Consider the following 15,489-nt stretch of genomic DNA (forward strand, 5'->3'; position numbering starts at 1 on the left):
CAGGCTCCAGAAGCTGCAAACCTGCAATACGACCCTTACTGGCAACATTACACAAGGCTTGGTTGTGCTGTCTGATCTCTGAACAGAAGTTTCAGAACTAAGCTGAAGTTTACAAGTAAAGGTACAAATACAATGAGGTTTCAGGAATAGCTAATATTATTAGAGTTGTCGAGCAGCACGACGACGCCGTTGCTGCTACTCCCACCGCCTAAGCTGCGCTTGCTTCTGGTCGAGGAGAGATAGGTGGTCGTAGCTTTGCGTGCTGGTCTGCTGGTTGTGGTGGAGCTGTATTGTGATTCTGGTTTGATCCCGTCTCCTAGTGGTGTAGATGGTTCTTGGACCGACGCTTCTTCTGCTGGCTTCTCTGGCATCTCTTCCTCTGCAGCAGCCGGAGTTGGCTCAGCGATGGATAGGCGAGGAGGTGTAGAATGAGATTCATCTGCAGCCACCGCTTCCGGCGCTGTCTCTTCCTCGACAGGTTGTGGCGCCGATGCCGACGCTTGAGCTTCAGCCTTCTCTTGCATCAACTGTTCAACCAATGCACTGTACCTCCTGATATCTTCCTCAGCCTTGATCAACCGGTCGCTCATCTCAATCGTCAATGCTCTTGTGCGTTCCATCTTACTTTCCAATCCTTGCCCGCTACTGAGTGTCACTGCTTGTCTCTCTCTGTTGTCCTTCTCCTCTCCATCCTCTTCTTCGTCTCCAGGAAGCTGCTTAGTAAAGCCACTTCCCAGCATGTACGTAGATATCGCATCCACTTCCAACGAGAAGCAGTCTCGCAAATCATCCAGATCCCTCGGCGTTGTTCTGTAATTTCGACCCACGCTGGCTTGACATCCCCCGCAGCGCAAGCGTGCGAAGGTAGACCCGATGTCTTTTCCTGGTTCTGTCGATGTTTCGTAGGCCGTATCTTGCTGCACGACATCTGAGACGTCAGACAGGATGACGTAGCCGAGATCTGTGTCGGTCGCAACGAACGAGAACGAGTCGCCAAGTAAACGGTAGCAGGAACGACATTGGAAGATAAGTGGATTTGGCGCTGCTTCGTCTGGGTCCTCTTCTACGCCGTCGAGTGTGTGACCGTTGATGAAGCCTTCCTCGGAGTAAGAATGCGAGAGGTCGACAGCGTTGGCAGCAGCAGCAGCAGCAGCAGCAGCAGCAGCAGCAGAGGGGCGAGAAGCGGCTGTAGCACTTGCACCTCTGCCTCGACCTTTGCCTCTTGTTGATCCGCGAGCTCGGCCACGACCTCGACCCCTGCCTCGAGTGCCTGCTGATGTAGAAGAGCTCTTTGGTGGGGCAGCCATCTCCTCGTTGTCTTCTGGACCTGAGGACTGGTGGTGGCTGTGTCCTGCTGATGCTTGTGCTAGGGATCGTGCTGAAAGATGCGAAGCGAGTAGTGGGCTCCCGGCCCTGCCCAGAGTGCCATTCGCGGCAGCCGCACTGCTACTACCAGCAGCACCATTCGCAGCAGCTGCTGAGAGATATGCTGGATTGTGAGGCGCTTGCATAGACGTACTTGTGCTTGGGCCGGCAGAAGCTCGTGTGAGGGATGTACCGGGAACGTTGTCGTAGTAAGGGTTGCTTCCTCCCCCTGGTGCTGAATCGTAGTCATCTGACCGACGAGGCCTTTTTTCTAAAGGTGCCATCATGTTGATTCCAATTGCAAATCGTCAGAGGTGGTGTATGTCGAGTCGAGATGCTGTTGAACGAACTCAGCTGCACCCATCAAGAAGACCCTAAAGTCAACTTCAGTTGGGGCTCTGCGGAATCATAGTGTTGCTCTCGCGCGTCAAGCAGCGTTACCGAAAAGCGCGTTTCGCAGCTGCAATCGTGTATATCGGGACCCGATCAGATTCTGCTTCTGCTCCACATCAGCAGCGTCATTCTCTCTCGGAGACAAGCCGTGGAAGTCTTGAGAAACTCTAAAATCGGAAAGAAATGTCGACTTTTTCTCTCGGCTTTTACGCTTCCTTCCATAGTTACAGTAGAGGACGAAGGCCTCTTGCGCACGGACTCTCACCGCAGGGAAGAGGAAAGAGAAGATCAAGCTTGCGAATCCCAGACATTCGGCGAACCATCGGCCTTTCCATGCCGCAACGCAATCACTTATTCCCGCTCACCAAAGATATAAACATCGGTTGACGACTCGAGCTTGCCTGTACATTCAACCACAACACTCATCTTTCAGACACATCCGCAACTTTATCCTCACACAATCGCAAAAATGGTAAGCAAGCTCGTCGTCACCCACCTGCCGGCTTTGCGAGCCACGGCCTTGCCCTCCTCCTCCCGCTCTGTCATGCCTGCGACCAGGAGACTCATTACCACCTCCTCTGCTCGTCTTTCTCCATCTCTTTCACAATCCGCACCTACGTTTATTCGAAACTCTGCGGCACCTCGGTCTGCCCTTGGTCTGAATTCCTCGGTCTTCAATGTTGGACTGTCAACTCGAACTTTTGCAACGACTTCAATTATGATGGCAAAACAGGCTATCTCCAAGGGCGAACAGATTCCCAACACCACCTTCACCTACGTGCCTTGGTCCCCCGAGCTCGCCGACGGCACTGCCTGCGGTGCCCCCACCAAGATCCAGACCCACGAAGCTTTCAAGGGCAAGAAGGTCGTCATTGTTGCCGTTCCCGGTGCTTACACTCGTAAGTCTCGTCTCTCTCTCACATTCACCTTCTCACCAAAGGTCTCACTAACCACCCTTGACCCTCTTATTTGCAATTTGCAGCCACGTGCCACGTCAACCACATCCCTCCTTACATCAAGCATGCTCAGGACTTCAAGTCCAAGGGTGTTGACCAGGTCATTGTTCTCGCTCAAAACGACCCCTTCGTCATGTCCGCTTGGGGTGTCCAGAACAAGGCCGAAGACAAAGTCATCTTCGCTACCGACCTCAACCTCGAATTCTCCAAGGGTATCGGCAGCATCGCTGATCTCTCCGCCATGGGCTTTGGTAAGAGGACCGGTCGTTATGCCCTCATTGTTGATGACTTGAAGGTCGTCGACTTCAGTCCTGAGCCTAACCCGGGCGCTGTTGAGGTTTCGGGTGCTGAGCACGTTCTTTCCAAGCTCTAAAGTCTGACTCGGAACAAAAGGCGTGTTGTTGCAAGTAAGACTGTAATCTGATTGTACTCTAATCAGTAAACAACTCATGCGAGTAGGCTCGTGCGAGTGCGAGTGCGAGTGCGGTCGGTTGACTTTGAGCTAAACGCAGGGATGATTGAAGCAGATTAGCAAGCTCAGCACGGGCAGCGTGAATGGATGTAGAATGTACGAATGATTTCGAGTATGCAGATGAAAAAGTGACTTTTATGAACGGAAGCCAGATCTTATGGCGGAAAAGTAACCTGAACCTGAAGCAAACAAGAACCTTTATCCGCGAGGCGAGCATCTAGGAGGACCAGTAGGAGCACTACTCTCCAACATCGCCTTAATCGTCTGACTGCCCGCAAACACCACACAAACGATACCGAAGAACAGCATCGCATAGTTCAAGGCCTTTGTCGCCGTCCTCGTCGCATTCGCCTTCAAATGCAATAACGGAGGATAAATAAAGCACAACGGCACACAAGCCACTGAACCGATCAAGGACACAAATTTGTCCAAATCATTCGCTCCTGCCCAAGCGGCCAAACAGCAGACAGCCACCACCAAAAATCGGAAGAGGTTCTTTTCGGTCTTGACCTTCCAATTGTATTTGCCGCTACGGGTGAAGATTCCTTTCTCCAGCACGGCGAGGGCGGGGAAGAGCTGTAGAGGAGTGGAGAGAAGAATGGCGATCGAGTAGAGGCATTGCATCGCTTGAACGAATCGAGACGATTGCGGAAGATTGGTAATGACCACGGTTTGAATCTTGGATCCGAACGCCATGTAGGAGAGAGAACCTGCAGATGCGAACAACACCATGACTCCAGCCATGACGCCTGTGAGTGCACGAGGGAACTTTTCAGGCTCCTTCATCGATTCTGTGATCGGAATGATCAATCCGATACCTTCGAATGTGAAGACAGCTGTACCGATGAACAGAGGAAAATCTTTGCTGTTGAACATGACGACATCTGCCAAACCTTCCTTTGCGACCTTGCCGATCTCGTAGTAGAACAGGTAGACAATGCCGAACAGAATAAAGACATCTGCAATAAGCGCGGTTGTTGACAACTTGGCGATCCTTCGAATAAGCGAAAGAGGTAAGAAGACGGCCATCTGACCCAAAATAAGCACCCAGACAGGGACGAGCGTCTTGCAGTGTGTCACGGCTAGGACGAAAGCTTGCATGTTCTGTGCGACGAAGACTGTGTAAGCTGCGACAAAGCCGAGTTGTGAAAGAACGATGGACGCAAGGATGGCGAAACGCATGCGAGGACCGTATAGAATTCCACCCATATCACCGAATGAGCCGGGGCAGTTGAGGTTGGTCTTGACGAGCAGAAGGAAGGAGACGAGGGAGATGATTGCAACCGAGCACAAGGTGACTGTGGAAAAGAGCAGACCACCGTTGTAGAACGCTTTACCAAGGAAAAGAACACCAGTGCCGACGAAAGACTTGAGCAGCATCATGACAGCGTCTGTGACAGAAGCTTCACCACGACGACGTTCCTTGCTAGCTTTGCGCATGCGAGCTTGGGTATCGCTTCGGTTAAAGCCTCTAGGACGTCTGCGGAGGAGACCAGAGCGTTCGGTATCGCCATTGCCGGCAGCTCGACTAGTTCCGGGGATGGCACGAGCATCGTCGTCGTCTTCATCGTCGGTGAGATCTTCGTCGTCTTCATCTTCCTCCTCAAGGAACTCTCCAGCAAAGTGACCGTACAAGCTGAGGAAGTCGATAAAGCTGCGCAAAGCTCTTGGAGGAGCACGACCTTGCTGTTCGGCCTGGTAATTGACAAAAAAGCGTCGGAATCCTCCTGGCTCCTTGATACCCTGCACATCGAGCTCTGGGTCGATGGTGGCGGTTCGAGGCATGTGCAGACTCTCACTGCGAGTGCGTCGAGTTGAAACACGGCGATTCTTGTGTGCCCATCGATACACATCGTCGGTGATGGCGCCACCTTGCATCTGATGAGGGCCGCGGTAGCTCTCTTCTACATCCTCGAGAACGATTTCAGAGGGAGATTCGACGTCTGCATCGCCGTTGGCTCCGGGGTTAGGCGTTGAGGAGCCTTGTGCATCTTCGCTGGTGTAACTCTCGTCAGTGTTGTCGGCGGATGGGATGGAGGGGGCAGAGAGAGAGTCGCGGTTGGCGTCGGGTCGAGCAAGATGCCTCTCGATAATACGGGCTTTGCGCTCGTCGGAGAATGGGAGCTGATCGAGATTGTCGAGGTTGCTGGGAGTGGAGATGCCCGAGTCGGCAGGCGGAGCAAGAGATGCGCTATCACGAGAAGGAGGCTCGATGGAGATGGTGCGCTGGAACGAGGACGAGTCGTGACGCTGCTGTTGAGATGAGGAGTAGAGGCTCAGGGGTTCTGCTGATGGGGAGCCAATACGAGGTGGGATGTTGGGTAGAGATGGGGATGCGCGTCCGAAGCCATCGTTGAATGCTCGAGAAGGCGACCTGATGGGGGTCGATGCCGAATCTTGAGTGCTTTGGTGCGAGAGTATGGGGATGTCCCTACCCTTGCCGTTGTTGTTCGGCGTCGACATGGTCGCAGTTTAGATGACAGTTTGTTCGGACGGGGCCGAGATAGGTGCACAGCGCTTGTGCAGGTGCAGAGAGAATCTGCAATTCAGATTGAAGGCAAGCCGAGATGGTGGTCAAGGAAGGTAAAGAGATGGTGGCACAAGGATGATTGTATGCGGTGTGAGAGTAGAGTGGGCTTTATTTGCACTCATCTGTGCCTGTGTGCCGTGTGTAAAATTTGGTTTTGTGTTTCTTTCTGCTTGAGGGGCCGACACATGCGAAAACGCGGCAAAAGGTGGACGTGTCTTTTTCTTTGGCTCTTGTGGCATTAATATTATTATTCCCAGAAATGCTCTTGGCTGGCCCTGCCGCCTTTTCCGTGCTCACTGAGCCGACGTGTGCTGCTGCCGGCCTTTTTTTCCCTCGGACTGGTTCCACGTGACCCTGGAGAGCCATACGGCGCCATTGAAACAGTGTTACACCGAAGCACTGAACAAGCTTGGGAAGTCGGCTCAATCTTGATAAAAAGTCGCCGATGTTGCTCAGATCAAGCAACGCAATGACTCTCGAGACCCTTAGCCGACTTCTTCTAACCGCTCCAGTCACACCTCTGCCACTTTCGACCTTACCACCACCAGACGCTTCCAAACGAGAGGTCTCGACCAGCGTGCTTGCACCCTCAATCGTGATGTTCCCGTAGCATCTTTCACTCTACCCGCCCAGCTCAGAGCAATTATAACCAGCATGTCGGAAGACGAAGCTCAGCAGCTCATTCAGAAGCTGCTCTTACAGGCACTTTCGAGGCGTCTGCCACAGTCCAAGTGGTTATCACTGCTCCATCAACTCGTACGACGCATCGAAGCGGCCCAAAATTCCAGCTCCATCAATACTGTCGAGCCCCTCGCAGCTTCATACGTCGCTGGCTGTCTCGTCCAATACATCCTCTCCCAGTCCTCATTAGATCCCTTGCTAATCGAGTACCTCCAAGCGCTCATCTACGGCAGCGCCAACCGCACCGGCCTCGAACCTGATCAGGGCCCAGTCACAGATGTCATCACTGCCACTCTCCATCTTCTAGCCGCCAACGTCAACAGCACGACAGCATCCAATGTCCCAGCCATCGAGACCATTTCCTCTGTCATCGGCCAGGGTCTGCTCATGACTTTCCAGGCACCTATCCCATTTCATGTCTCCAACCCTTCGTTCCTATACTTACTGCAACATTTGTTTGCGCAGTCGGCAACGGAAAGGGAAGTATCTTCGAGCTCTACGTCCGCCAACGGAGCTGATTCGACCTCGAACGACGGTTCAATAGCACAATCAGCACTGGCATTCATCGTCTCCAACCTACGTCTGCTTGCTCTTGCTGCAGACCGCGACATTGCCTCACCACAAAATCTGCTTGCACCACGTGTAGCCATCACTGTACTCATCAATGTCGGTCAGAACCTTCTTGCACATGTCATCCAGCGTCTATCAGCAGCTCAGGCTTCCAAGGATGCCAAAGCGAAACCTCAAATTGCAGTGCTACAGCAGACAAGAACCAAGTCAAAGACGTCTATAAACGACATCGAAGCCGTCCTGCAGTCGATGAATCCAGCATGGAAAGACGAGATTGCCCTCCTACGCTCACTCACCAGTCAGATCGGCGTCATAGATCAGCTGTCCGAAGCGCTTTCCGAAGCATCCTCGTCCTCCACCGCCTCTTCTCTCAATGCGCGCAGAAAGAAAGCAGAGACGCTACAAGACGCACAATCACGCGCAACATGGGACCATTTCCTGGACGTCTCTTCCGCCTCATCCTCTTGCAAACCAGCCGTGGAGCCAGAAACAGCCTTGCTCATGCACCTCCTCGTCGACCACCACGTATCGTGGAATACGAAACTCGATGCTGTTAAAACCCTCTTTCTCGCACGTCGAAACGCAGCAGCTCCCTCCCTCGCGCTCGAAAAGTCTCTCGCAGCTTTCTACTTCGAGCTACTACTAGCGGCAATCGACGCATGCGCAAGTGTGGTCGAGATGCCGCCAGCTTTCAAGGGCGCTGAAGTGTACGCTGCGATTTGGAGGAATGCTCTGTGTGGGATGATCCCAGAAATCGTATTGCAGCTGGAGCAGTGGCTGGACGTGCATCAGGATCTGCCGTTGCGCGGGCAGAGGTTAGAGGCACCCCATGTGAGGTTCGAGAGTGCGTTGAGAGCGAGCTTGTTAGTGATGTCGGAGAGGTTGAATGTTTGTGAGACGGCGGGTGGGCAACTCAGTGCTGGAGCAGGGGATGGAGCAGACGCAGGGGCGGCAGGGGCGGAGATGAACAATGTAGTGGGTCTGGATACTCCTCCTTCGCAACCAATCAAGGCTTGGCTTCTCAGAGCATGCATTGAGCACTCGCTCGCTCGGCCGGAAGCTATTGCAGATGAGTTTCCAGACGGTCATAAGCTCGCTTCTGAAGTTCAGTCTCTTTCGCAGTCGCTACGAATGGATGCACAATTGGAGGGAATGGCACTCAACACCCTTTTCGAAACACGCATTTCCACTGATGACCCCTTGGAGCTTCTTCAAAGAGTAGCGTCGGATTCGGGCACGCACTTCATCTTTGCACGCCAGCTAGTGCTGCAGGTCCAAGGCTGGTTGGAGCAGCATGATTTGGAGAGTGTTGCGCGATGGTGCAAGGCTTTGAGCCAGGACGCATGTGATGGGGCGGGAGGGGTGATGTTGGATACGATCATGCTGTATCTGGACCCGGCGGAGGTTGTAGAGCCTCTGGCTAGTATATTGGATCATCAGGATGTAGGACAGACAAGTGATGAGCCGAGCACGCTGTCTGATGTGCTACTCTTTGTGCAGTTGGTCTGCTATCGCTTCGATGTTGCTCCAAGCCGAATTAAGCGGTATTCGGTCAACCAGGAGGACGACATGCAATTGGATGGCTCATCAACACAGCAAGACTCTGCAAATGCCAGCAGCAGTAGTCCGCCTTTCCTAGCGACCTACCTAGCAACCTCATCAGCAAGCTACCCCCTTCCCTCGCTCACCGGCGAGAACCGTCTTCTTGTCAGTCGCTGGATACAAGCCCTTTTCGGGAACGAAGGTATCTCGGATGACCTTATTTCCGCCTCGCCCCCTCCAACCCTCTTGCGGCTATCGCCTCTGCTCTTCTCCCAATCGATCTCCGCCTGCCTCTACGGCATTATTGATCTGGAAACGCTTCGAGGAGGCCTTAGCTACTTCCTCCAAGATCTTCTATCATTCACTCTTCCAGGTGCGCTCAATTGGTTGCTTGCTGAGATCCCTCGAGTTCCCTCGCAGCCGATCCTAGACGTGCTGAACGAAGCTGGGTTGCAAGCCGCGGTTGTGGATGTGCCAAGTAGCGATGGGATGCTAGCGAATGGGCTCAGGAGGAACACGACTTCCCGGACGGTGCATTTGGAAGTGTTGGCGCTGTTGTTGGATACAGATGCCTGTGCTGGGGTGGTGAGGGAACTGGTGGGTAAAAGCTTTGATGGATTTGTAAGGTGGGTGCAAGGGAGAGGAGGGGCGTTGGAGGAGGGATGTGAGACGTTCAATCTGGCAAGTTTGAAGAGGAGGATGGAGAGTGCGGGCGTGACAGCGAGATTGTTGAGCGGTGCTGGGTCTTGGTTGCGGACATTGGCTAACTCAGCTTTACATCAGCCGCAACAGCAACAGTTACAGTTACAGGTATCTAGAGGGCAGACGCAGCCACAGCCGCAGATACAAGTGCAGGGAGACTCGAAGCTCATCTCCCTTCTCTGCTCGGGCAAACATGCTTCTTCGCAACACATCGAACGATTGCTGTCCACACTCACTTCATCGCAAAGTCTACAGATGGGTAGCGGCAAAGGTAACACAGACCAAAAAGCTCTCGCTGCTTGGCTGTGTCTCGTTGCGCCTTCCCTCGACACCTCAAGCACAACGAAGCCTCCCGTGCTGAGCTTTATCGCGAAACATGACTTTGTGAGCATAGAGGAGAGCGCGATCGAGTCAGTCATTCGCACTGTTAGGTTGGTGTCGGGTCTTGTACGCGCATCAGAGGCTATCAGAGCACCAAGTGCGAATGGGGAAGGGGATGCGGCAGCTCAGATCCATGCATTTGCTCGGAGCAGTGCTGGTGCCACAGGTGCTAGCGCGAACAAAACCACAGAGGCAGCAGAAGGGGGGCTGTTCGACGAAGATGAACCCTCGACACCTCCTCTTCCCTCCACCACTACCGGTGCTGCGGAGAATAGGAAGAATGCGGCTGGTGCTTCTGTAGCGACTCTCATTAGTTCGTCGACTTTCCGCGTAACTTCGCAGCAGATACTGGATTTGCTAGCGCTCAAGCTGGTACGGTTTAGGGAAGCTGTGGATCGGAGAGGTGGAGCTAGGGTTCAAGCTGCTAAGTGGAGTGCAGTTGAAGGAGCCCTAATTTACAATGCTGAGCTGTTCAATAATGCAGCTGAAGGTGCTAAGTCAGGCGAAGCAACTGCAACGTCAGCGGAGCCAGAAAATGCTTTACTGGGCTGGCTGAACGCTCTTCAATCATAGCTTGCGCCCAATACAAATCAAATTTGATGCTGCCTCCGCACTCATCACCCCCAGACAGACGGCATCGAGAGATGTGACATTATAGATTCCTGAGTGGTGATGATCACACAATCAATCCTCTTGGCTAAGTGAGCTGATGAATGCGCATAGGACAAGCAATCTCACCCCAATCCTCCACCACCGTCTGATGCAATTGTCCTCGAAACGCATACGTTACACTCAACCATTTCTTCTCTCCCATCACCGGGTCGTGGAATCCGAGCAAGTTTGCTTTGCTTCTGCCTCCAGGAATGATCAGTTGGCCTTTGTTGACCAGTGCTTGTAAGGGTACTCGCACGTCCCATGATGTCTCCTTTTCCAAGTCCACTCCTTCTGCCGCTGGTTGTGTTGGGTTCATCTTTTCTTGCTCCCAAAGGTGTTCCGCGTCGTCCAGCGAGAAGGTGGTCGGAGAGAATCTTGGCGAAGGGAAAGCTTCTTTTCGGCCATACCAGGCTTCGACGATCACTAGACCGGACTTGCGGAGTTCGAGAATAGCCTTCTTCACCGCTTGATCTCGAAGCACCGCTAGGGCCTCTAAAGCTGCCTGACGTCGCTCGAGAATAAGTTCCTGATTTTGAGCTCGAAGTTCTCCCAACCTGTTCTGAAGGCGACGCTGTTTGCGCGGTTCCAAGTATCCATAGTGTAACGCAGTGTACGCAGCAGCAGGAACGACACTGCATAGCACCACCAGATCGCTTCTAAACTCGGGACTGAGCGTAATCGGAACCAGAATCTTCTGCCCAAGTCTATTCACTTTCACCCTCAATGAAACCCCTCCTACCGGCAAGGCGCAGTTGAGCCCCAAAGAAAGACGTACATTCTCCGTCAATCTTCGCTCGGCGTTGGTGAAAGCTGAGATGCCTGATCCAGTACCGATGTTCAATCCTGTCCTTAATTTCACCCCTCCAAGCACCTTCATCCCATAGTCGACAGAGATGTTCTGATCAACAGGACTAATACTCAGCTGGCTTGTCCACCCCTTCCCATCGCCCTCTTGCTTCGTCAATCCCACTGATACAGCAGCTGGTTCTCGTCGGACCATCACCCCTGCACTACCATCCAGGACTTTGCCTCCCCACGGTCCGAGGGCGTAAGTTCCGCTGCGAACGCTGGTGAACCCAGTCAAAGTGCTCTTAGCGGATAGCCGTTGAGCATAAGTCAAGTTGAGGGTAGGTGGGAGCATTAAAGTCTGTAGCGTACCTTGCCAGGAGAAGAAGGAGTTGGCGTCCACAGTATACTGTCCTTTGGTAGTAACAATTTGCGGTCGGAGAAAAGCAAGTGTGATGTCGGTAAACAACCTTGGAGACCAATGCGTCTTCAATGTGCCGACAAGATTGCCACTCCCAAGACCATTGCGTGATACCATCTGGCCGGAGAATGTAGCGGAAGTGGTGTTCGTCACTTGCGTTTCGAATCCGTGTTTGCCTACAAGTTGGGTGCAGCCGACTCTGTTCACTCTCTCTGCCAACGTCACTGTCCTTGGAAAACCTGCAACCAGCCCAGCTTGAGGAGCGGGCGCTACACCCTCCTTGCCCCCTAAACCCCTTGCTGGTAGTCGCCGGGGGATACGGCTAGGATGAGCAAACAAGCTACTAGCATCGATATGAGCAGTAAAATCACCTTTACTCTTCACCAAGCCTTCCGCATCTGCTGCCTGTTTTCTTCTTCTTTCCCTTTCAAATTCTGCTGCCATTTCTTCCCTGCTTCTCCCCCTTACCGCTACACTCCAGGTGGATTTGAGTCCTTCTTCGCCAAAGTAGTCATATATCGTCCTTTTCTCTGGGTCAGAAAGAATTTCGTATGCTCTTTGGACTTCTCGGAATCTAGACTCAGCAGCAGACTTTCGAGAAGGATCGGAATGCTTATCAGGGTGAAGAACGACGGCGAGGGAGCGATAGGCTTCTTTGATAGCATCTGTGCTGGCGTCTGAGGGGATGTTTAGGATTGCGTAGAGATGTTCCTTGTCCGGAGAAGAGGCTGCAGTGGCGGAGGTGGAGGATGAGGGGTCGTGCGTATCGCGAAATGGTGTACCGCCAAAGAGAGGTTCTTCTTCCGCGGGCGGGGCCTGAGGGCGAGAGGAAGAGGCTGATGAGGAGGGGTTGTCGTACAGTTCACTCCGCTGGTGTTGGTTGGGCGATGTGGAGGTATGTGATGTGCGACCGGTTGGATTTGACGATGCTGTAGATGAGGAAGAGAGATCGGAGCTGTTACTGGACTGAGAAGACGCTGAGCGAGATCGACGACTGCTTTGACCAGGTCGGTAAGGAGCATAGGGATCGTCTTCGTCTCTGAAGTCTTCAACTGTTGCTCTTGCTGGAGGCGGCATCTTGATCTATCCCTGTGAGACCACTACTGCCCCGCGACCAGCTTGTCAAAGTTGAAGAAAGAAGAATGTGTGACAACTTAGTTGCGTCTGACGCTATTGTAGTGGTCACAAAATCGAGTTGGTGCGGAAGGTTGGGGTGCTGAAGGTTGGGGTGCGGATGAGAGAGGGAGGCAAGGTCGACGTGGAGGTCAAGGACCGAAAAAAAGCCTCAACCCTGAGTTAAATGTATTTCCCGATGAACCGGCAAGAAGACCGTGCGAGAGCGTCGCGTTTAGCTAACACCCCTCACTCGACAGCTTTCAACGCGCGACATGGCGAGATTTGTCATATCGACTGTGCTTCATATTCCGCACCTCATCTTGTACATCAGCGATGTGGCTCGCTCTGCTCTTCGATACAGCTCATCGCAGTTGAAGAGATGTCGAGTATGCGAATACTTGCAATTGAAACAGTCTAAATGATTTGAATAACGATAACATAAACAACCGTCGAGCCGCCTCTCAGCCTCGCAGCGGCTTAGCTCCACCGACAACCCTTCCCCGGACAAAAACCGTACCGATGTTTCTGTCGTCGCCCGTGAACATCCACTTCTCAAAAACATCTGGCAGCGTATCATCTTCCTCCACAAAACATCCAGGGTTACCTGTATAACCTGCAGGTCCCCAGTGACTAGTCGTTTGCACTAGCAGCGCGTCAAACTCCTTGCCGACTTCCAGGGATCCGATCCTACTAGCCATCGCACAAACTTCTGCACCACCCAATGTAGCTAGGTAGAACAGAGTAGCAATGCTGAGCGGTCCCTTTGTAAAGTCGACCGTCTTCTTCGAGGTAAGCGACGAAGCGGGGTCCTGGACCGACTGTGTGACTTGCGTATGGTTGAGAGTGGAAGTAGCGATCGAGTGTGGTTTTCTGGGCTGGTACTGACCAGCAACAGGAGGACCAGGATATCGTCCATCGACAGCAGCTGCTCCTGCCAGTGGCTGCTGAGCTTGCGCCTGTGCCCGTTCGCTCGTTGGTGGAGCCGTCGCCTGGAGTGCATCTTGTTGCTCCTTCGATTCCGCCTGAGCACGTTGGAAAGCCAACACTTTCGCCACCACACTAGCTTCCCTGATCGCAGACAGCATACCGAGCCCAAAGCCACCAGAAACGTCCGTACCCAATCCGACTTTGATGCCCATGTTCAACATCTCTCCGACCCTGGAGGCGCCGGAACGCAAGTTCAAGTTACTGGTTGGGCAGTGCGAGACACCGCACTTTCTCTTCTTGATGATCGCCAGCTCATCTGCGTCCAGGTGCACAGCATGGGCGAGAATGGTGCGTGGGCCGAGCAGAGAGTAGTGATCGTAGACAGAGGTATAGTTCTTGGCGAATGGGAAGAGTTGTTTGGTGAAGGTGATTTCTCCTTCGTTTTCGCTGAGGTGGGTTTGGACTCGCAAGGTGGGATCGCGGGATAGTAGGGCAGAGATACCGGTGAGCATGGCGTCTGTGCAAGATATGGCGAATCGTGGGGTCAAGATAGGTTGGACAAGAGCGTTGTTCAGTTCTCGCTCGCGTTGGCGGGATGGGGTGGAGGTGCCAGATTCGCGAGCTGAACGGACACTGCCACTGCTTGCTTGTCTTATGACGGGGACGCTGGTTCGAGCCGAGGATGGTACAAGCGACCTAGCAGAAGGAGGCAGAATTTTAACCGAGGACGGACTGCCATCAGCTTCGGAAGGAGGCTTGCTGCTTGTTGGCGACATAAGCTCGTCCATCGTCGCGCTGAGTCGAGCGATACTAGCATCCATCTCTGGTGAAGTATGATGAAGATCAGCTGGGCTCATAGAAGGCGATGAAACATCAGGTGGCTGTCCATATGGCCTCAGAGACCTTGTGAAGCGGACAAACTCCTTGGTATCCTCGATGGACTGCGAAGCGTTCTTCTCGATATAGTCAATGGGCGAATTACGGTCCATCTGACATTTGCCGACAAAGGCTCGCTGACCTCGCTCGTTGCAGATCTCAGCCAAGATCTTGGAGGCCTCCAAATGCAAGGTGGCATAGTAGCATGCGGTGGTAGTTCCAGAGTCAATGAGACGCTGAACGACAGATTCGTAGGTCTTGCGAGCGTATCGGGCATCTTCGAAGCGCCTCTCGCGTGGGAAGGTGACATGTTGAAGCCAGTCGAGCAACTCGTACTGTTGACCAAGACCAATGTTGGGGACCTGACAGGCGTGTGTATGGGTATCGATAAAGCCAGAGCAGAGGAAACTGCCTGGCGGGAGACGGGTGAGCTTGTACTGTCCATGTCGCCAGCCATGCTTGTCGAGGAGGTGCTTGATAAGCTGCTGCTCGCGCTGTGCTCTTTCGTCAAGGGAGGGCTGGGCAGGGGTTGGTGAGGGAACAGCAGGAGGTGGCATCTCGAGTGAAGTGAGCTCCGGTGCATCGGGAAGGGTTGAACGGGTGGATCCTCGGATGGCGACGGGGGTGGAGGAGCGATCATCGATAGTGCTCCATGTGCCTGCCGTGCTGGTGGAGGCTGAAGTGGAGGACTCGGTAGAATTCGACCTTGTCGATGCTGCCGAGGCAGTCGGGTGAGGCACTTGTTTCTCAAGAACATCAAGGTCGTCCAGGAAACGAATTACACCGCCTGAGCCAACACCGAGAATACCTCGTTCGATGATGCTCAGGTCGGTAGCTGATCTTGAGCTGATAATAGCACCGACAAAGACACGTTTGGGCAGCAGATGCGGCGCAGGCATTGCTGGTCGGAAGTTTTCCGACGCCGATGTTGGCTGTGGCGTTCAAGAGTTGTTCGAGGCATTGAGAGAAGGTGGCAGATGGAGTTGATCATGGTCAGGCGCAGCAGCATCGGAGAGGAAGCAAGAGGTGATATGAAAGTAAAAGGTCAGTGGGCTGTTCAGAAGGCGCAACAAATCACATCAGAGGAAGCAAGCAAGCAAGCATCGATCGGATCTGA

At 53.3% G+C, this 15,489-nt stretch overlaps 6 protein-coding genes across 6 annotated transcripts; 2 read left to right on the forward strand and 4 right to left on the reverse strand.

The window, feature by feature from the left end:
- Window positions 1-140: 140 nt before the first annotated feature.
- Window positions 141-1,652, reverse strand: UHO2_03675 (uncharacterized protein; the record flags this gene model as incomplete). Its single annotated transcript, XM_041554281.1, has 1 exon — window positions 141-1,652. The coding sequence occupies one exon, from the start codon at window positions 1,650-1,652 to the stop codon at window positions 141-143; it is 1,512 nt and encodes a 503-aa protein (XP_041410215.1).
- Window positions 1,653-2,227: 575 nt separating this feature from the next.
- On the forward strand, window positions 2,228-3,087 carry UHO2_03676 (uncharacterized protein; the record flags this gene model as incomplete). Its single annotated transcript, XM_041554282.1, has 2 exons — window positions 2,228-2,657; window positions 2,741-3,087. 2 exons carry the CDS (start codon window positions 2,228-2,230, stop codon window positions 3,085-3,087), a joined length of 777 nt encoding a protein of 258 aa, XP_041410216.1.
- A 297-nt stretch (window positions 3,088-3,384) lies between these two features.
- On the reverse strand, window positions 3,385-5,649 carry UHO2_03677 (uncharacterized protein; the record flags this gene model as incomplete). The annotated part of the gene is made up of 1 exon (XM_041554283.1): window positions 3,385-5,649. The coding sequence occupies one exon, from the start codon at window positions 5,647-5,649 to the stop codon at window positions 3,385-3,387; it is 2,265 nt and encodes a 754-aa protein (XP_041410217.1).
- A 721-nt stretch (window positions 5,650-6,370) lies between these two features.
- On the forward strand, window positions 6,371-10,165 carry UHO2_03678 (uncharacterized protein; the record flags this gene model as incomplete). Its single annotated transcript, XM_041554284.1, has 1 exon — window positions 6,371-10,165. The coding sequence occupies one exon, from the start codon at window positions 6,371-6,373 to the stop codon at window positions 10,163-10,165; it is 3,795 nt and encodes a 1,264-aa protein (XP_041410218.1).
- Window positions 10,166-10,289: 124 nt separating this feature from the next.
- UHO2_03679 (uncharacterized protein) lies at window positions 10,290-12,530 on the reverse strand (the record flags this gene model as incomplete). The annotated part of the gene is made up of 1 exon (XM_041554285.1): window positions 10,290-12,530. The coding sequence occupies one exon, from the start codon at window positions 12,528-12,530 to the stop codon at window positions 10,290-10,292; it is 2,241 nt and encodes a 746-aa protein (XP_041410219.1).
- A 500-nt stretch (window positions 12,531-13,030) lies between these two features.
- UHO2_03680 (uncharacterized protein) lies at window positions 13,031-15,271 on the reverse strand (the record flags this gene model as incomplete). The annotated part of the gene is made up of 1 exon (XM_041554286.1): window positions 13,031-15,271. The coding sequence occupies one exon, from the start codon at window positions 15,269-15,271 to the stop codon at window positions 13,031-13,033; it is 2,241 nt and encodes a 746-aa protein (XP_041410220.1).
- Window positions 15,272-15,489: the final 218 nt, after the last annotated feature.

This window comes from Ustilago hordei (genome assembly GCF_900519145.1).
Source record: "Ustilago hordei strain Uho2 genome assembly, contig: UHO2_contig_06, whole genome shotgun sequence".
In the NCBI taxonomy this organism is placed as follows: domain Eukaryota; kingdom Fungi; phylum Basidiomycota; class Ustilaginomycetes; order Ustilaginales; family Ustilaginaceae; genus Ustilago; species Ustilago hordei.